The sequence below is a fragment of the Anoplophora glabripennis genome, unplaced genomic scaffold (genome assembly GCF_000390285.2).
Source record: "Anoplophora glabripennis isolate ALB-LARVAE unplaced genomic scaffold, Agla_2.0 scaffold58, whole genome shotgun sequence".
Taxonomy (NCBI): Eukaryota; Metazoa; Arthropoda; class Insecta; order Coleoptera; family Cerambycidae; genus Anoplophora; species Anoplophora glabripennis.
The window spans coordinates 472,107-495,093 of record NW_019416277.1 but is presented as its reverse complement, the minus strand read 5'-3'; the positions used below and the strand labels follow the sequence as shown (position 1 = coordinate 495,093).

Sequence of the window (22,987 nt, the reverse complement as noted above, 5' to 3'; positions counted from 1 at the left end):
TCAATTTTCTAAATAATTTTTCCTATGAACTATAGCGAAATTTTGCTTCGTTTTCGAGCTACAATTAAAAAACTGAAAGGGGTGCATTTTCACTCCTATCTCCAATTTCCACCCTCTAATTTAATAGCACTCCGCGGTTTTTTCATCTAAAATTACCCTTTGAACGATTCATGCATTAAACTGCTTGAACGTCATAGTTCCTTTTAACCCTGTTTTTTGGATATACAATAGCCTAGTAAGTTAATTCATCGTTGTACCTTGCACTTCCATGAAAGTCTTCTTATGTACTTAAATAACTAAATAAAATGTCTTGTATTCTTTAAATAAAATAGGTTATTAAATATTCTCAAACAGTGAAACTCGAATTATTTATTTTCAAATCGCTTCAAATTTCTAAAATATATGTAGGGAAAAATCATCATATTTCCCTTTACTTCAATGAGTCACTTCAAAAACCTAATTTAGTAGTGCATGCAGTTGATCCGGAATGAATTAACGCTTTGAACAACTTTATTTTCTCTTATTAGGTACAGATTTACATCTAAACAAATATTTACCATTTCTACACGTATTTATTCAAATAAAATATTCAGGATATGCCTTCAACTAATACTTTTATCACAAACATTAAAGTTATACTTTTCCTTATCGTCGTCGATAAGACAATGCCGACATGAAAGTTATGATAGTAGATTGTGTGTATTCTATGGTGGTGATAAGAAAACATAAATAACTAATCAGTAGCTGTGTCACTGGTGATAATACCCACATATTATACAAGCGAGTGATAAAGAACCCCTGGCCTTTTTACAAATTTTCATTGCAAAATACATGCAGGTTGAACCTTCGACAGAGGTCTCACTATGAGTAATCTATTCCCAAATACTGTTAAATTTAGGAATGAATTTTGTTATTTAAAGAATAAAACTAATGTACCATACTTTTATTAATTACAGAATTGTCATTCTGCTGGAAATTTTGTTTTATTTTTACTTTATGATGTTAAAACCGGCAATGTATTAATTAAGTGCTATATTTTAATAGAACTATTAAGACAGTAACATTATTTTCTTACTCTTTATGAAGGTATTGCTGATTCAAACAAATCCTATCAAATGAAGTCAAACGACATTAGTTAAACAATTAGAAAAAATAGTTATCCAAAAAATTAAATGTTTAAATAAGGAATATAGAGAATCATCCTATATTCTTGCTTTCATCTTTGGCAAAGTTTGATCTCGTAAGAAAACAGCTGCTTCGAAGAGATCTTTTTGTTCCCACATTTTACTTGGGATTCTTTCAGCAGGCAGCTTCCATTGTCGTTAAATTAATTTAAAAAATTATGTATAAATTAAAATTAATGAAAAGAATGACTTAAAAAAAACGACGTTTGTATTGGGATATATTCTAATTATGGGCATCTACATAACTAACACAATTAGTTTTTGTAACGTAGCTTTTATTTTGTGGGCACTTTCAATAACTAATTGCGCTATTTGGGTAACTATTGAAATATTATATTGGGGTACAACAGAGTCGGAGAGTCCCCATGGTTTATCGGCCGTTACGTGAGAGCGATAAAGTAAGTCATAGAAATCCATGCGATAGAGAAGGATGACTATAAATAATGAATGCGTTTCATAGTCACCGCCCGTTTCGCCCTTCCACAAATAAGATCAACTTCCACTTATAATTCAGCGACCGGTGGTCATCTTTGTTTTCGGTCGTTTGTCTTTTCTGTAATAGATGTCACTACTTATACAATTCCGACTTCGTATTCCGATATGTTAATACAATCCATTAACAGAGGGCAGCACAATTTCTCTAACGTGAGACGCAGCCCTAGAAAGAGTGATGCCAGATCTATAGATTTTTTTGGAATTGGGGGAATAGGGAATTTTGCTTTATTTCTTGGGATTTTTAAGTCATTTTAAAAAGTATACTTAAATAACAACTAAAGAACTTTAAATGCAGCTGAGCACTATACTCCATGTGAATAACTTCTCAGTAGAGCAAACAAGGTCACTAGATTTACAAACAGAGGTATCTACTAGCTACTGTAAAAAGTTTTCTTTGTTACGCGTTGTGCTGCCCTCTGTTAACGGAGGGTATTAAAGAAAAGCCAAACGACGAAAACAAAGATGACCACCGGTCGCTGAATTACAAGTGGAAGTGGATCTTATTTGTGGAAGGGCGAAACGGGCGGTGACTATGAGACGCCTTCATTAAAGCCATCCTTCTCTATCGCACGGATTTCTGACTTACTTTATCGCCCTCACGTAACGGCCGATGAACCATGGGGACTTTCCGACCCTGTATATCACTTTCTCATTTTCGTCACTATTATTTTGTGGTTGGTACCACACCAACACAAAGAAGAAGATATTTTGAACAAAACCGTAAATAAATTAATGATAAATTCTTGACAAGTATGATGAACATGGCAATCAAAATTAAGGTAGTATAAAATAATATAAAGATAGGAATGCGATAAAGGGGTCTCCTGTTGATTTTGTAAATCCGACTTATTTCATTTGTCATAGTACTTACCAACGACCTCAGAAAGGATAGACTGCATTGTCTTGGTTTGTTTTATTCTATTGTAAATATTTTGAGAACTCAGCCTCCTATTGGCTAAAGACATGTGGTAAGGTGCGCGCGGAGTACCTGCTCTATGCTAGATGTTTATTATTGTTTACGACTGTCGGCCGCCATTAATTCTTTACGTGCTTAGTGAATTTAACAATAATAGCTTTATTTGCCCAACAGTGTACAAGCACCATTTACATTTTAACGTTGTGGTTACCGTGGATTATTAGTTTCTTTGGCAGAATTTATTGTTTTTGTGAATAGACAATGGGAAAATATTGTGCAGTAAGTGCCGCTATGGAGTAAAACGAACATGGTTTTATTTATTTAAAAAAGAAGTCATTAATATTATTTTAAAATCAAATTAGGTGTGAAATCGGTAAGTATATATAAATTAGACAAATATTAAAATGTGTCACCCTCTTTAGCACACACGCCACTGGTTAAGAGTTCCCTAGTAAACAAAGAACTATCTTCATCCTCGTTTAATAGCAGGATGTCTCAAGTTGTGGAAAATCAAAACAATTCCTTTGCAATGCATAGGGAATTACTTGTCTAGTCATTCTGAGGTCTTTGGTACTTACCTTATATCATTGGCAATGTCCAGTTTACAAGTTCCCTACAAGTTTAATCTATCAAGGTTGTTGTTCGTCCATATTCTTAAAGACATTTTGCTCTCCATTGCAGAAGTTAGGAGTGCTTTTAACACATAAAAATAATTTGATTTAAACGAATAAGTTTACAGATTACTGGTATACTGGTACACATTGAATTATATTAAGAATTTTTATTCTCTAACAAAAAATTTAATCCAACGATGTGAACTGAACAGAATTGGTTCTGTATTCAGTAAACAGCTATAAACCTTTAAATTAACTGCGCAGTTTTTTAATGTACTTTTCATGACAACTAAAAGTATACCTATGTGTTTCTTGGCAATGGAGATCTGGACACAACTGAATTCTAAACATCATTATCGATTATTTTAGAGGACACTACACAACGCAATAGATACGTACTAAGAATTGATACTGATCATAAACAGACATCAATTTTGTTTAGTTTTCGTTAAAATTACATTTAAGAGCAACCATTTCTAGGATGTTCAATGTTAATTTTACTCATGTGACTAAAAGATTTCACAGTAAAATTGTCGACAATATTGTTAAAAAAAATAAGAAATAACAGTGGACCCAATACTGATCATTGGGGAACACCCGACAAGACCGAAAAACTGTGTGAAAAGAACCCCCTGTGGCATACGTATTGACGACACTCACGAAGATAGGAGTGCAAATGTGTTAGAAAATTAAATGTACATATTTCCTTTGTACTTTTGGACGCTCTGCCTTTCCAATGGCAAAAAGGGCAACAACTCAATTCTATTGAAAAATCTCAAGTGTGCACTGTTTTTAAGAATAGCCTAACCTGACCTACCTAGTGCCAACCTACGCATGCGGGAAACCTTTGAAAGGGTGGCAACCCTTCGTAAGGATCCTACTAAGGTTTTGCCACATCTATGGTCTCATAAATCTTGACTGGCGCTAGTTACATAGTTAGGCTATTCTTAAAAAACACTACCCGCTTGAGATTTTTCAATAGAATTGAGTTGTTGTTCATCGGATTTATATTGATCGCCCAATATAACATAGGAAAACACACCAAACGCTTCTTTTTTCAAATTTGGTTTCAGCACATCGAAATCTATAAGAAATAATAGGTCTGATCTAAAAACGAATTTTTTTTTGTTGATCTGTGTTATCTATAATTTTCACTGAGGTCATTAGCTTTCTCATTCTCATTTCAAATAAAATCGGCACCACTTTGAATTACATATTCCCTTTTCTAATATTTAAAAATATCTAGCAAACATTAATGGTTAAGGATTTTTGTCATTTGTGCTGTAAAATATATTCCTTTTATACTCACTATACCCACTAAACAGTATGCCGGTCATGAATCTGACGAATTGTGTTTATTTATTCATACATAGGTTCGGATATATTTTGGAGTCTGACAATCATGTGATATATTCGAAGAAGTCTTGGTCATAAGTATCAGATCATGAGAATATATATAACTTACATCTACATAACTTATAAATAAATTTAGATTACTAAAATGATTTAGCTCAATGAAATTACTGTCTACATCTCTCTATGAATCACTTCATTTAAATTCGCTCCTTGAACTTGAGATATTGCTTTAGCATGTTCACCTCCGTTACAATAAATCTTGGAGTCAGAACCTCTCTAAAAAAAGTCTAACAACCATTGTCCATCAAGCATTAGCTGTAATCGTCTTAATTGTCCTCCTGATGGAGGCTGGACGCTCGTCGAGTAATCGCGGCAGTCCACGGCATCTTTTATAGTCCATCTCGGCATTGGGAATCTCACGCTGGAAGACCACATCACGGGGGCGGAGCCTGTAGACTAATAACCCGGCGAGGATACTCGCTGACGTCACTATCACAATGGCTGATCTGATCATTAACATCAGATACTTACTAATTCTATTTGTGTACCAGCTCTTCTAATTACTGCTTATGGATTTGGTAATCGCATTTATCTAAATTAATTATCGGGCGCAGAAAATTTTGCACTTGAATTTTTTATTTGTGTCCAAAATATACCTACACAGTCCATGAAATGAAAGAAAACCAGGCAACTTATCATAAATCAATTATTGTGGTGCAGGTGTTAATACAGATAGTATTTTTGTTTTTCCATGAAAGATTGTGATGCCCGTAGAGACATATTGTGTTATTTCTTTTTTAATTCTCTAGAGACTTTCCTGTTTTTTTCTTAACCAAACCAAACCAAACTTAAACTACAAATTTCGACGATGTATAAATGAAAAATTGGGGAAATGTAGAAAATAAACAAGGATACACCATTTGAATGACGCACTGGAAATAATTTCACAAGTTGTTGAAGAGCAACATGGAAAACAACATGCTGCGTTATATTCCATGGATTCCTAAACACTATAAAAAATATATCAAAAGAGGATGACTCTTAAAACGCTTTTGACAATTTCCGTCAAGGAAAGACCTTTATTATTATTCGAGGAGAAAAGAGATGATTTTGACTTTCAAATAATAAAAAGGGCAGTGAAATATTTTAATTTAAATTTAAAACAAGTTCCAATCTGCAAAAAGTTACTTTCCTCCACAAGCCAAGAAAATTGTTTTCTTTATTGATCAAGGATATTAAATTAACTATTACTCAAGCTCAACAGGATTTATGTGAAGTGTATGAAAATGTTATTATTCTAAGAATTAATGGAAAGCTTATTATAATATCGTGGGCACCTTATTGTCTATATGGATGTAACTTGGGTGGATAGAGATATGACATTACAAAAATGTTACTGGCATTATTGGTAGTTTTGGCTTAAGTAAACGATAATTATTGTGCATGCTGGTTTAGATGCTGGCATTATTACCAAAATTAGTTTTTCGTGAACTAGCGACTATCACAGGCGTACGAACTGAGATAATTTTGAAAAATGGCTTCTCAACAAACGGTTTCCCAATATATCCGCCTATTCTAACAATGAAGAAAACATTTCAACCAAGTGATTTAGGAAATTAGAAATACCTTTCTGGTCCAACAAATCAGTCAGTCAGTCCAATGTAACAAATACCTTAGATGAAGTAATTCGGCCATATAAATCAAAAGAAGTCTTATAAAATCCTTCACATTTTTAGCCTCCACAGGTATATTTCTTTAAGATTGAAGCTATATATAGTACGAACTGAACCTATTGGTTTGACCTGAGCAACTATTAAACAGTATGTACGAAACCATAATATCAGTCGCCAATTTAATGACCTGCAATGCAGAAAATAGAATCTGCATAACTAATATTACTGGCATCAAAGATAAATATTGGAAACTGGAACAAAATAGTTATCATCCACTAGTGATCTTACGATAGTCACGACGACATTAAAGACGAAGAAAGAGACATTTCAGAAGTTCTTTTGAAATCAATTTAGACAACTTCTTTTAAAAATAATAAGTTAAATTGCGGCAGGAAGCACAAAAAATTGTTGTCACCTAGATATCTACTATCTATAGAGAAGCAGAATTGTGAAATATTTTGCAGGATTGTGCTACAAGTGCGATGGTCTAATCGAAAAAATATTTAATCCGGTTAAATTTAGCTAAAGAATGAAGTTTAATTGTATTAGAACAGTCCTAAATACTCAGTTTTTAGGTAATAAATTAGCTCATATGCGTTAGGAAATAAGAGGGATTTGGGAGGAAAAAAAGGGAAAACGGAGATCTTTTGCAGATTAAGATGGGTCAATTGAAACTTGTCTCATGAGCTCTGTTCATAAATATAAGCCCAAAACTTCCTCACTTCTTTCTACATAATGCTTCTGAATCGTTGTACTACCATTCCATATCCTTAGATATGAAGTCAGTTCAAAAAACCGAACTATTTGCGACATCGTAGTCATATGCGGTTGGCAGCATTGCGTTCTGCATAACCTCCTCTTTTACCAGATGTTCTTAAATTGTTGATATATCATTTAATTCTCGTAATTTTTTAAATGTGCGGATTTCTGGAACAATGATGCAGTGCAATTTTGTGGAAACTGGGAAAACTTTCACGGAAACGTTTCAACTTTTGAAACAAGCTTACGGAGATAATGCTCTGAATCGTACGTAATGTTACGAATGGTTTTCACGATTTAAAAGTGGTCGTCAGTCAATTGAAGATGATCCTCGACCAGGAAAGCCTTCAACTTCAACTGATGACTCTCATGTTCAAAAAGTAAAGTCAAAGATCTGGTGCATGCAAATCACTGATTAACTGTCAGAGAAATTGCAGAGGTTAGCATCTCAATTGAGTTATGCCATGAAATTTTAAATGAAAAATTGAACATGCATTGAGTTGCAGCAAAATTTGTTCCTCGTTTGATCACCGAACAGCAGAAAGAAAATCGTGTAGATGCTTGTTGGCAACTCCTTGAACAATCCATTGATGATGAAACATAAATTCAAAGAATCATTACGGGACACGAAAGTTGGGTTTACGGTTACGACATTGAGATAAAAGTTCAATCATCATAATGGATTGGCAAAGGATCTCCACGTCCCAAGAAAGCACGTCAGTCTTGATCCAATGTCAATGTGATGCTGACTGATTTTTCCGACTTCAATGGAATGGTGCATATTGAATTAAAGGTGAAACAGTGAGCCATGTACCATTGCGTTTTACAAAAGTTACGTGAAAAAATCTGCAAAAAGAGTTGTGGTGAGACAACTCATGGTTGTTGGCTGACTGACTCCTTGAGATTTTTTCTTAATTCCGAAATTAAAATTGCTGCTGAAAGGACGCTGTTTTCAGACAATTGATGACATTTGAGTAAATTCGTCACAGACTTTAAAGATTATTTCAAATGAAGTCACCCGGGAAGGCATAGCGAAATGGAAATACCGCTCGGAAAAGGTGAAATGGAGTACTTTGAAGGAGACAAGGACGAATAATGTATAAAATTGATAATAAAGTTCGATTATTTTCTGAACGGATCTCGTATGTTTTAATATTCATTGTTTAAAAGGAGTTATATTAAAATACAAAAATTCACCAGTGTTCAGTAAACATTAACAAACTTTTGTATTTCGTGATGAAGGTAGAGGAGACACAACTGAATTTTAGATAGTACTATCATTAAAACCAGTAGCATCAGAGTACACAATGTAATAAGCAATATATGCTCCTGTAAGCTATCCAGCAACCATTAACGTAATGATACGTGTTCATTATTAGGGTAGTAGGATTAAAATTAAAGGTAAATCCAAAATTTTTGATAATGTTGGGAGAATTGTCATTACAGAATCGTAGATGAAAACCACTCTTTTGCTCTAGTTTTTTAACTTGTGACATTAATTTTGTAGATGTTCAGTCACAACAGCAAAGCGTGCTTGAAAATCAGTATAGTTTAAAATTTTGTAAAATAAAAGATGGAAAAATTGGACACCTCCAACGGTATGTAGTTCAAACTGTTGAAAAACTAGAGCAAAAAACTGATTTACCTTAGATAATGATTTTCCTAACATTGCCTTGGTTTTTGGATGTTTACTTCATCGTACATTTCACAAATAAGTTCAAAAAACACAACAGTTTTGGTCAAAAATAATCTATCCAATTAATACAAGATTTTCTCCGATTTTAGATCTTTATACCTTTCAAATCCCTCGTCACTGACTGAAATTTACTCTAATTCTTTATATAAATAAATAGTATGGGGAAATTGGACTGTATATCAACTGTTGCATCAACTGTTCTTAAGTAATTGATTAAAAACTGCGTTTACCCCATATTTACAGGACATTACTATACATCAGTTTCTTCTTTAGGAATATTTAACTTGTAGATAAATATGCACAAGTTATCTGAGGATTATTACCATATAAACAGCTAATTAATGGATATCATAATTAAAGCATCTAATTACTACAAACACCAGCAATTCAAACAATATCTTGCAATGCACTGCCTTTCTTTACATTTCTCTTCGTCTATAATTTATTAAGTTATTTGATACGCATAACATCAGATTTTATGCCCTACACTTATAAAGATTAAATTACATTGCACCCATTATTTTCAAATAGCACATATGCTGCCGTCCTAGAAGACATCGCTATTTAAAATGTCGGTTATAATTTACTAAACATCACCCCTGTCTTAATAATTCAAAGTTTAGGTATCTGTCAGCGGTCGTGTGCTGTAATGCGACCCGGGGCATTCCGAACATCGCATTAGGCCATGAATAGCACCTTCCGACTCCTTCAGAAGCCAGGAATTTACTAATACGCCCTTCAGCGCCAATAATCATATCCTTCCTCAAAATGACGCCTTGTTTGTCACCTTAAATTGACATTTGTGTGTAACTAGCTTAAATGTTGCGTGATTATTTCTAAATTAATAATTTGACGATTGATAGATTGGAGTTAATGACGAAACAAAAAGTGTTTATGCCTGTATAACCAATGAAACTTGTTTTTCAGCTAAACAGGATAATTGAAACATATTGTTGGTTTTCTAGCATACCATTTAGTCTGGACATTATAAAGTACCTAAAATCTATTCCATTTTGATAAAGTGTAGGTAAATGCTAAAGAGATACTAGGTATGTCAAAACAGACTCATAACAAAGTTACGTAGCGCCCACGTGAAATGGAACACCCTGTAAAGCTAAAAATATTTTCTTTACATGGCCCACATTATTCCAGACAACTTTTATTAAAACCATTTTTTTATAAATTTTAGTTACAGAGTTACAGAAGAATCCCTCTTAGGTGGACACCCTATATATTGCAATCACAATACCATCTTGGCTGAATAGAGTTACTGGATTGAACGTATCGTAATTATCTATTTAGTTAACAAACTTAATTGGTATTCAAGTAATTGTAGACACAATATTCACTAATACCTTGAAATTTTAAATTTGTCTCGGTGGCAAATGATCTAGTAATGGGATGATGGATTGGGTTTGGGAAGTACTAAAAAGCTTTTAAAAGAAGAGTTTGGAAGCTTCAGTTAGATTTACGCCAAACATTAATTCTTTTTTCACTATGTACTTTTATAACAGTTGTTGAGATTTGAGTATACTTAATATTAGTTAAAATATCATAAAAGGGCAAAATTGTCGAAATGCTCAGTACTAAGTACTCAATATACTCAATAATTTAAGTCAGGGGACTCACTCTCTTATCTTTAATGTGTTAATAGGAGCAGCTGGAAAGCTGTGGAACTTGATTGGAAGGCTAAGACTTGATGAAGAAATACATTTCATGGAGGTTCGCAATAAACTTGGCTTCAGTGGAAACTACAGTGGTACTACAAAAATTGTATTTTTTATTCACGTCACTAAGACTTTTAATATACTTATTACTCCTTTACTTGCGAAAAAAATTATCGTAGTTGACCATGGCTTTGAATTATAAATAGATGTGTCTCCGACATACATTCACCAGATTTGTATATTAAGTTCGTTAAAATCGGTTGATAAATAAAAATATAGGCGGATGGCTAGTTCTTAAGTGGAACTCACAGTAGAAAATATATTAAACTATAATAATGCATAACAGTATTCATACCTCTAAAAGTACATTACCAGATATTATTTTTATTTTATTTTACTTACCACTACTTTGCTTTAGATCTCACAATATACCTTTTTTAGTACCATATTTAAAATGAGTTGAAATTTGGAAGATAACGTAAAATATGGAATCTTATATCCGAGGAGATAGATTAATTCATTATTATTAATTATTATTTCTTACTTTAATTGGTGTAACGTATAAGAAAAGTTTGGAGGCATTCTATGACACTAACGGTCTTCGAAATCTAACCCAAAACAAGTAAAAAAAAATGTGCCGGTAGGTATTGCCAATTTTTTTTTGTATAATGTACATTATCGACATCAAACATTAAGTAGTATATACCATTTCATTAACTAGTTTTTATTTCTGATTGTGAGAAAGGAATAGTTTTTTGTTTGATACCATGGTTTTCTTTTATGTTAACTATTAGAATTTCCAAAATTAGGAGACTATACTGATATGTAACTAGCAAGAACTATTTAAAACTTATGCGAAGCAGCGGTTCAATGCGGAAATTATGATAACTTATCAAGTCGTAATTAGTACCACAGAGAATATGCATTTAACTGCGATAACAAAAATATATCTTATCTTTTACTCGGCCTACGCATTTAACTACACAATTGTTTATCGTTCGGAACTGAAAAGTAATATACTTAGAAGTATGTCATGGTGCGTTAACATGCTTTATTAATAGGACAATGCAATTTTTTTTGTCTAATGTCTAATGTAAGATAATAATATATTCCTGTAATTGTTTAAACTTATAATATACGTTAAAGTTCATAATATAAACTGAACTTATAGAAACGTGAATATTATACACATAAATTAAAATAAAAAAGTGTATCTATAGACCAAGCAAATTAAATTTTTACTCGAAAAAAGTCCTATCAGCGAGATTATTGTAAAAAGACATCTCTCATCTCGGGAGTCAAAAACTTTTTTATTAGCTAACTTTTCTATTTAAACAAACAAGTGAGGAAAACAATTTTTTCACTTTGCAGGGAAAACCATCAATTTTAGCGAAAAAAGACAGCTTCTAGGGAGTAAAATTATCTACAAAATGAGACTTGTTAAATTAAAATCGGTTAATAAACAAAAAAGTTATTGCAAAAAAAACAAGAAAAGTGTCCATTTTTTAATTTGTAACTGTCGCTTGTTTTTAACTGTCGCATTTATTGTTAAAATTTTATAAAACCTATGAAAAGTTGAGGGTTTTGTCATACTTCAAAAGTGTGACAAACGTGGGCGCTGTAGGTGCAATAGTTTACGCACAATTTTATTTGTTTATAACGGAGGCTCCAAAAGTTATGAACTTTAAGCCTCTGTATAGACGTTAATTTTCAATCAAACATGATTCTGAAAGCGTCATTGTAATCTTAAAGACGTAATTAAGCGACCTATTAAAAAATATCACCGTTTTTTTGACATTAACATTCTCAAATTGTGCATTAAAAAACCGTGCGTTTTTTGCTTATAAACAATTTGAATAACATTGTTGCTATTTATGCTATCTCTCCGAAAATAGATGCAATGGATAGCTGGCAAAAAATTCAGTTTTAAAATAAAAAGTACCCTTTACGACCAACAGGAGCCAAGATAAGAATTTTTTTTTAGATTTTTAAAAATCGTAGTGCAATTGTTTATAAATATTAAGACTTGATTTTTTCGCAAAATACAGTTTACGACGTAAACTACGATTTCCCGTGAATTGGATTGAAAAATGTGGAAAATTAACGACTCACGAGCCCTTTAAAGAAAAGGTACTCGTTAAGTAAACTGTCCGGCGGCCGGCGGCGTGGTGGTGGGGGAAGCTCGTCCAAGCGGTCGCGCGCGCGAGAAGAGTTAATTCCAAATTTCAAATTGATGCGCGCTGTAAATTTTGCGATATCTCGGCTTCTATTCATCGTAGAAACTTATTATTTTTTTTAAACTGGAGTAGCTCGACGAAAAAATAACAATGGACATATTTATGAATTCGTAGAATCACGCTTTCAGAATCATGTTTGGTTGAAAATTAACGCCTGTACAGAGGCTTAAAGTTCATATCTTTAGGAGCCTCCGTTATAAACAAATAGAATTTTCCGTAAACTATTGTACCTACAGCGCCCACTTCTGACACACTTTTGAAGTATGACAAAACTCTCAACTTTTCATAGGTTTTATAAAATTTTAACAATAAATGCGACAGTTATAAACTAATTAAAAAATTGACACTTTTCTTGTTTTTTGCAGTAACTTTTTCGTTTATTAACCGATTTTAATTTAACAAGTCTCATTTTGTAGATAATTTTACTCCCTAGAAGCTGTCTGGGAGTCACTTTTCGCTAAAATTGATGGTTTTCCCTGCAAAGTGAAAACACTGTTTTCCTCACTTATTTGTTTAAATAGAAAAGTTAGCTAATAAAAGTTATTGACTCACGAGATGAGAGATGTCTTGTATTATGTTCCTTTAGTCAATTTTACAATAATCTCGCGGATAGGACTTTTTTCGAGTTTCTCTTTTATTTTCGCTAATTTTCCTGGTGTACTATAGACGAATTGTTTCTAAAACTAAATTAGAACCTGTTTCATACTTGGAACAGCAAACTGGCCAAGTTTCATTGGTAAATACAGAACAAAAATTGTAATCAATTTTCTAACTTCAATAAAGTGGTCAGGAGAATGACTGATCTTATTTTTTGGACAATTTTAATCTCTTATTTTTTTTTAATTTATTAATTGATTACATCCTAGAATTTTGACATTTGTTTTTTCATATTGAATACACAAGGTGTTTCAAAACATGTGTCGAAAATTGAAGGGTGTGATTCTTTGCCTCATTCTAAAAAAAGTTCTTATTATTATAGGTCATTTCTGTTAAAGTCATTTCTATTCTTGTAAAGTTCTATTCCCATCACAATTTTGGTATTGTTTAAATTTAATGCATTTCTAGTAGTAAACAATACAGTTTTCGTTGAAGCATTTTATTTGTCCATAGTGGGCTTTCGTGATATGAATCATCATTAGTGCGGCGGATATTTAAAAAAAAATAAATTTTTTTAGGTAAATATTAATTTCGATAGAATAATGTCATTGGGTTGTCTTCTTCACATAACTACATATAGAAAACGTTTAAATACGAGTATATAGATTTTGGATACGAAATTTTGATGTAATAAAATAAAAGTATCGTAAGATAACTTCAGTTTACTTATTTAAATTCATTCATTCATATCATATGAAACTTGAAAAATGTTGTCTATTGTTTATAAATGATTTCAGTTGTACAAAAATACCATTTCTCTTGAAACAGAGACATTTTTTGATGACACAAATATAGGAGTTTAGGAAAGCAGTTCACTAGGATGAGCATTAAATTAAACTTTTGTTATACATTGTGTTTCTCAACTCTTCAATCCTCAGAAAGCTCTTCTTTGGATTATTTTAGGCTAAAAGGCTTTAATCAACTAATGGTCCAAAGTCAACTGTTTTCAAGTTGTAGAGTTCTGAAGTGTAAAGAAAACATCACATTTGTTTAAATATCTCTGAAGATGCTTGATATAGATTGATGAAAGTTGCGATGATATGAATAATTAAAGGTAAAACATTAGTAAATTATTACACAAATAATACCCCAGCCAACGACTGGGGTGTTGAGATCACTAACAATTAGAAATTTCAGCTTCACTCAACTTTTTTTAAATTAGATAGTGCTACTTTAAAAAAAAAGTGCCTTAGAAAAAACAGGTCCTTTCGAGATATCTATTTTCAGTAAAAATTCCTAAAATACTGCTCATGTATGTACATAATATGTATACTCGTATGTACGTATCCTGTATGTAACTTTTACGAAGTATTGGAAATTTTACTTCATAACTCTATTTACTACAACATTTCTAATATGATTGCACCTTGTCAGCATGGCTTTATGAAAGAACGCTATACTATTACTAATTTGATTTACATTTCGATTCTATTTGTAAACATAGACATAGTTTATATATAAATCTGTCGAGCATGTGGTTACATCAGAAGTTCCTCAATGTTCCATTCTTTTACCTTTACTATTCATTATATGCAGCAATGGTTTAGTTAACTATTTAGATGTAAATTTTCTTCTTTATGCGCTTGACGTAGAAATATACAACTCAATTCGTAACATTAATGACCGTGTTCAATTTCAACAAAACCTTGATAATATAAAATCTTGATGTAATAATAACAAGCTAATGTTAAATACTAAAAAATGTAATGTTATGTCCTTCTACAACGAGTCCACTCCTATTATATTTAGTTACAACATTGATTATGACGCTTTGTCACGACCAAAAACGTTTCGAGACATTAACGTTGTTTTTGATGAAAAATTGCCATTTAATAATCATATTGATACTGTTGCACTGTTGCCTCCGAAGCTATAGTAGAGTATATAGATTTATAGTTCGTGATTTTACAGGCCTATATGTCATAAAACTTCTTTACTTTAGTTAGTTAGATCGATACTTAAATATGCCTGTCCTGTATGGTCTCCACACAGTGGTGTCCACATTAATAAAAATAAATGGAATCTATCCATTCAATCAATTTTTAAAATTTTTAAGTTTTAAATCTGATGACTACTATACACATATTGGATGTCCGCATAAGGACCTTTTAAATAGACATACCTATATTAGTCTCGGAATTAGACGGAAACATTTATCTTTTTAAGATTTTACGTAATTTGAAAGATTGTTAGGAATTTATATTTTTATCAGATTTTCATTTTCTATCCCTTTGCTTAGACTATAGAATCTAGAACATTTTATTTACCAAGCCTAATGTACTCAAACTGTGGCAATAGCAATATAAATTATATAAACATTTTTAACAAGAGCCTTAATTATTTAAAAAGACTTTATTTTTGATATCGTCTACTTTTAGANAATTCCATATAACAGTAGAGTCCTGTTCACGGTTGTTTCTAACAAATGAAAAACATAATTTTGAAAACACAGGTAGTTATATAAATATAGAGTTTTCAATTTATTTTCTTTAACTACTCGTTTGTAGTGATAGCATTTCAGTTTGAAATTATTTAAATACATTGTTGTATACTTAGTGCATTTAAGTAAGTAGCCTTATATACACGGCTGGAAAATCCACATGGTCCACATGAGAGCGACAAAGTAAAGTAAAGAAATCCGTGCGATAGACAAGGATGGCTATACTGAAGACGTTTCATAATCTGAATAGTAACCGCCCGTTTCGAGTTAGAATTGGGAGTGACTAAAATTATTATCAAACGTCTTCAATATAGCCATCCTTGTCTATCGCACGGATTTCTTTACTTTGTCGCTCTCATGTAAAGGCAGATAGACCATGCGGATTTTCCAGCCGTGTATATCTATTTTTTTCTAGATACTTGACAAGGAGAAAACCTCTTGCGTTGTTTTTACAAAATATTTTGTAAGTTCAAAATCAGTTTTATGACTTCTAAAGACCACCTTCATGATATACGAGGCGGTTACTTTGTAACTATTTTTCAAAAAATACAGTATGGGATCGATTAAACTAGCAAACATGTAACTGTCAACTATAAATATTTATAAACATAATTTCTTTAAAATATAATATACCAAGAGATTCCGTATCTGCGAAAGTAATTATGTGATTCATAAAAAGTGAAGGTGAATGCGATCAGGGTGATTCGTTAACAACGGGAAAATCGAAAACTGAAGATACTACACGTGAAATGGTGCACAAAGATGCCTTATCCGAACCATTTTTATTTGGCCACCAATCCTCTTGATTTTCCTATTGGGTCTCGAATGAAAAATATAGTTTATAAAGAACATATTGTTCGCGTGAAGAGTTGTGGCAAAGAATACAAATCGCTGCCAACAAAGTCAGATTCAATCCCAATATGTTGTTTCAAACTCGAAGATCTCTCAGAAAACGTTGTGTAGAGTGTATCAGTGTCAACGGTGGATTCTTCGAACCATCACTTTAAATCATTATTACGTATTTCATTTGTTTTATTGTTAATTGTTGTAATAACATGAAGAAAAACGTGGTTTGTTTCGCTTTTAATTTCTCGTATTATCAAAACATCGTTTTCGTTACATCGATTTTTCTCGAAAACGGATCGAGATACCGAAATGAAACAAGAATACATAATTAATGAAATATTATTGCTCTTTCAGGCTTTGAATCAAGTTTCATGTTTGACATACAGGGTAAAAAGTTATTAACTAAATTTTCGGTGAAATTGGGCACCCTCTATGAGCAACGATGAAATTGCAGCACGCCTCTTATTCGTCGCTTAAAAAAATATAGTTTCACAAATTTTTTCATAAGTTCCTAACCTACATATTTTCAGAATAATCGCGAAAAAACGGTTTAAAATTTTAACTCTCAACATCATTTCACGTATAGTATCTTCAGCTTTCGATTTTCCCATTGTTAATGAATCACCCTGTATACAGGGTGTCCCGAAATTCATGCAACAAAATTTGGTCACAGTTTCTTAAGACAAATTTAGGGGACCCGTATTTTTTATTTTTGCCAAGTGGCTTCCTCTTTCGGAGGAAGTCCGCCCCTAAGAATAATTTTTTTTTATATCTCAGAACCCCGTTGTACGAGAATCACTAAATTTGGTACACAGGGGTTTTATGACATGTGGAATCTGATGGTGATTAAACCTTTTTTTCGTTATTAATGTGCCAAAAAAATTTAGTAACACTCTTTATATTGTTCCCAATTATGTAAATATCAAATTTATTTTCAAAGTTCCGTAGCTTTTATATTTTATACCTAGCGTGAAATAGGATCGTTTGTATTCTAATAGATGATTTAATTATCACCCAAACGATACCATAATCTTACGTAATCGGTTAAATTGAGCTTCTGGGTAAATGGTCTGTAATCATTTTCTGCCGGTTAAAATAACGAATCATTCCCAAATTAAACACTACAGAGACTGAAACATTGACTTTTTATCTAAGGCACCAGGGAAATTATAAAATAGAAGGCCAATTAAGCAATTTCTGTTAAAAGGGGAAAAATTCAAGAGGTTAACCCTTTCAGCTGCGTTGTTTTTTTACGGACTAGTCGTGTGTTGTTCTATACTACAGTCGTAGCGTTAGATTTCAGCTTTATCGGCAAAGTAAAGAAAGCAGACAGATTACTGGACATTTCTTAGATAGCAAGTAGAGTGTTTTGTGGAAGCCCCTAATCATGTAAGTGCAGGGTCGTCTTAAAATAAAAAACGCTAAATGTGCTTTAAGGATCAAAACGTGTTATTTTTGTACATTGATGTGCTTCATTTATCATTTTATTGTCTATGTGTATATATCAAACATTTTGATTTTTTTTTCAATGAAACAGGGCCTTATTGGCATAAAAGCGAACGATGTAGGAAAAAGATAGTATAAAAAATTGCATATGACATCACTTTGCTGGTAATATGACACCTTCAGAAAATAGTTATAAATAAGACATTTTTATATTGGATATGCTTTGGTTTAACTTTATTTACTTTTTTGTTTTAATGGCATTTCTTACCTGATTATTCGTCCGAAACCCACTGTCCTTCCATCTCTCAAGAAAATTTTGTGAAAATTTTATTAATAGACATTAATAACTTTAATTTAGCCTTAAGTAAGGAACAGTGGTGTGAAATCTATAATAAGAAATCTATAGACAAAGCTTATCGTTACTTTCATGATATATTTATGTATTATTTTAATGTCTATTTTCCATTAAAAAAGTACAAACATGAAGTGCACGACAAACAGTGGGTAAATAATGAGGTAAAAACGTCAAGCACGAAACTAAAAGACCTATTGTAGGCAATTATTTATTTTTGTTTGTAGATAGTAGGTCAAAAAATATATACAAGAAGAAGAAGAAGAAGAAGAATATAGGATGATGTTGTGTATGATGTTATAAGAGTGTAAATGAAAATAAAGCAAGCAAAAAGTAAAACGTTGTTTTTGTGTGTACAGAGTGCAGAAAGAAATAAACCTAACAAGTCAGGAGTGGGGTTTATGTGAGTCCAAAATACGCAACTTACGTCGGTAAGCCTAAAAGAACGAAGAGAAAAAAGTACTTTTGAAGCGTAGAAGTAGTGTGATTAGAAAAAAAGATGGATGACCATGACGAATTCGAACAATTCCAACAAAATCTGAGACATCAGTCAAATGCCGGCAATGTACCAAATCGAAATGATCCCGCAGAATGCAGTAATGATTCGCAAGTAAAAAGTCAAACACAAATAGATCAATTAATGGTTACAGTACAGTCAGTGTTGCAACAAAATGCCGCCATGTTAAACATGTTGCAATTGAGTCAACAACGAAATATAGTACCTGAACAACAACCTGTAGCTAGTGCCACAGATGAAGAAAATACTACGAAAAATTTTAATATAATGCCAGATTTATCAAAAACTATTGACATATTTGATGGTGAAAACGGTCCAGTGTCAGCAAATAAGTGGTTGAAACAGATAGAGAGTGCAGCGGTCCTACATTCCTGGCCAGCACCGTTTGCATTTGAAGCAGCAAAAAATAGTTTGAAGGGAGCTGCAAAATTCTGGTTAGATGCTAAAGACGTTAATGACTGGGACTCGCACAAGGTCGCATTTAAGAAAACATTTATATTTGCCAAGAATAAGACGGAGTTGTGGAGTAGTATGCAACAAAGAATACAGAAACCAAGAGAAAGTGTTAGTCTATACTTTTATGAGAAGCTGAGCCTTTGCAAAGAACTAGAATTGGAATTTTCTGAGATAAAAGAGCAAATAGCCATAGGGTTATGGTCCAAAGAGTTAAGTGCATTTATAATAAGTAGAACGCATATGGATGAGGACGAACTTTATCAAGACATAGTTAAGTATGAAAGAATTGACAATACCAGAAGAGAAAGAATTTTGGATGGAAAGGACAAAAAAGTAAAGCAAGAGAGAAGGGACGATAAAGAGAGAAAACCCTTATTAAGAAATGATCAAGCGCAACCAAAATATTATAATTGTGAGACATTAGGACACATTGCAAAATTTTGTAGTCAACCGAAGAAAGAAATAAAATGTTACAAATGTGGACATACTTCTAAGTATTGTGAAAAACCTATGAAAATAGAAAAAGCAGAAGTGAAATTAGTAAAGACTGATGTACAACCAAACAGTTCTGCAAAATATATAAAGAATATCTTACTAAATGATCAGAGATACACAGCTATGATTGATCCAGGCAGTTCAGATTGTATAATGGGAAATTTTCCAATAGAGAGACAGATGTGTGAACTAAACGACTTTGGAGATGGTACAAATGTTGTAAAGTGGTATGGAAGAATAATGACCACAATTATTGTTGATGGCGTGGAGAGTTGTGTTATTATCGGAAGAACATATACCGAATTGCCTCATGTAGTATATTACAAACTAAATGGCGAATTGCATTTTCAAGCGAATTGTGATGAAACCTTGCCCTTATTTATGACAAACAAGAGATATGAAAAAACGGAAGTCAGTAAATATGAGTCTCTGCCATCTAGAAGGATGAACTTCATCGACGTTAAAATGTATGAGAAAGGATTTACGTTACCAGTTATGAACCTTGAAGAAGATGACAAGATCTTAAAAATGGGAGATAAATTAACAGAGAAAATATTTTCCGTGAAAGAATTACCATTTATAGAAAGCAAAGAAAAGGAGATGGTGATGGAAGAAGAAATAAGTTTCGACAAAGAAGTAAACAAGGAGTAAAGGATAGAGTTACTGGAGACTGAATAAATTTCGTGATTGTATCGCAAAAAATATATTTGAATTAGGAAAGACTGATGTGATAGAAATGAACATACAAGAGAAACCTGGAACTGTACCTGTGTATTGCAGACCATATCGTGCAAATCAAGAGGACTGAACCAAAATAAAGGAAATTGTTACCGAGTTGAGTTGAGTGCTGGGTTGGTACAAGAAACTACATCGGCTTATGCAAGTCCAGTTTTGTTAGTTACAAAAAAAACTGCTGAATCTAGACTAGTCGTGGACTATCGCAGACTAAATGCTCAAACGGAGCAAATCAATTTTCCTTTACCTAATCTTGACGAATATATGGAATTATTATATGGAAGTAGTATCTTCATAACACTAGATTTGGCCCATGGTTATCTTCAGATGCCCTTGGAGGAAAGTAGCCGACAGAAGACCGCATTTATAACTCCAGATGAGACAGGAGAGTTCACCAGAGCCATGTTTGGCCTTATGAATGCCCCTTTTTACTTTTCTAAACTGATGCACCAAGTGTTAGGCCCCTTACAGGGTAAAACGGTTATATTTTTCCTCGATGACATTCTTATACCAGCTAGAGATTGGACTGAATTAATGTTACGTTTAAGACAAGTATTGATGAGAATAAGAGATGCCAAACTAACAATCAAGTTATCAAAATGTGAGTTTGGGAAACGGGAAGTGGAATATTTAGGATTCAGGATAAACGCACACGGAATTCAACCAGGAGCCAGAAAACAGCATGCTATAGAATCGTTTCCGAGACCAACAAATGTTCATTCAGTAAAAAGATTTTTGGGGTTAGCAAGCTTCTTCAGAAGGAAAACGCACGTTTTCATGACGAAAACTAAAGTAGAACTGGTTACAACATAAAACTGAGCTAGTAAATTTTCAATTCTCTACAAAAAAAAACAGGAGAATGAAACGGACACATACCATTTAATGTCACAAATATTAATAAATAATAATAAAGATGATTTCAGACGTTCTCAATAAGTTTTCATTATTATTATTCATTCATTAATTCCTAATCATTTTATAAGCGCCGTTTTGCATTTTCAAGAATTCTGATTATTGAAAATTCTTATTACACTTTGTCTTTGTACCACGAAAATCACATTAAAAACTACATGTTACGTCACATTACTGGGTTACAGCTATATGTCATTTAATTTTTATATAAACATATTTTTTATATACGTTCAAAAATTAAGCCCCAAAAAAGAGTTAATAACTACATAATTAGATTATAACGTTCAATGTCAATACAATATAAAAAAAGAATAGAAACCAAGGCAGAATATAATTGCAATGCAATTGTCTGAGAAAAAGTGCAGGATTCACTATTTTTTCCTTTTATGAGGAGTATGGTCGTCTACTTTCATAAACCAGCAGTCCTGTATCCCATCTTCCTTTGTATCTTTGCTCCATGGTGCTGATTTTCCTGATGAGACTGCTCTTCATGTTCATCACTTACAGCACCAAGGTTATCACGGAAAATATTCAAGTATGTGGGTGAAGAAAATGAATTTTCAAGTGACACACGACACCCTAAATTTTTGTAGTTTTTTAGAAGTTCTGCTATCAGTTACGGGTAGTTACTATTTGCTTCATGATTATCTAAAAATCCTTTCATCACAGAAACAAATGATTCCCGTCCTGTCAGTTCAAGGAGTTTTAATTTTGATTTATAATGTTCGTCATTCAAAACTTTTTTAATTTGAGGCCTTCTTTTATTTTGGCGCCACTCTCAAAAGCATTGCCTGTTTTGTTAAGTTAAAATAAATTTCCTTCAAATTAGTTCATTTAATGGCAAAATTAACTATACTTCTCCATAATAAATTCCATAAATCATAAAGTTCGGACTTGAAGGGTCAAATTGTTGTCCCTTGTTGTCTATTAAATTGCACTTTATCCACATATTTTTATGATGAACAAAAATTTTTTTGAATGTTATGATTTTTAAGTAATTCTTTACATTTTCATAAAAATAAAACAATTTTTTTACGATTTCTATTAAAACCTGACGCGATGGATTTGGTTTTATCATCACATATCAGTTTCAGAACAACATAAATACATTTTTTTTCATATTTTCTTAAAACTTTAAATGCCTGTAACAGTAAAACCTTACGTGATAGAAAAAATCTGAAAGCAGATTCGAATTCAGAAAGTGAAATCCTACAAGAATCACTCCTAAATATTTGTGTTGTAAAAATCCTGTCGGCCAGTGTTATTATTTTTATGCATTCTACATGCTATTAAAAATCCTCTCCAAGTTTTGAATCACCCTGTATTGTTTGAACTTTTAAGTATTCAAAGTAAATTGAAAATTTCATTTCATCACCGACAGTTGACTCCCATGAATCATACAGAAAAAGATATTAATCGCTTTGAACGATTATATATAAACATATTTTTTTTTTTATTATTTCAATACTAGGTACTTACAATTTTGTTTTCCTCTAAAAATATATGGTACCGAGGAAATTAACGTTAATCGAAT

At 32.4% G+C, this 22,987-nt stretch overlaps 2 protein-coding genes across 3 annotated transcripts in view; both read left to right on the top strand.

Moving 5' to 3' along the window:
* Positions 1-22,987, top strand: part of LOC108917605 (GATA-binding factor A-like) — a 181,253-nt gene that overhangs the window by 99,418 nt on the left and 58,848 nt on the right. The window lies entirely within an intron of this gene.
* Positions 18,838-21,354, top strand: LOC111693176. The gene is made up of 2 exons (XM_023457375.1): positions 18,838-20,442; positions 20,587-21,354. Exons 1-2 carry the CDS (start codon positions 18,838-18,840, stop codon positions 21,352-21,354), a joined length of 2,373 nt encoding a protein of 790 aa, XP_023313143.1.

What these genes read in the sequence shown, in the direction of transcription:
- LOC111693176 (XM_023457375.1), top strand. Translation starts at nt 18,838, where the DNA reads ATGGATGACCATGACGAATTCGAACAATTCCAACAAAATCTGAGACAT. An exon ending in AAATAAGTTTCGACAAAGAA is followed by an intron (nt 20,443 to 20,586) that starts GTAAACAAGGAG and finishes TGTGTATTGCAG; the next exon opens with ACCATATCGTGCAAATCAAG.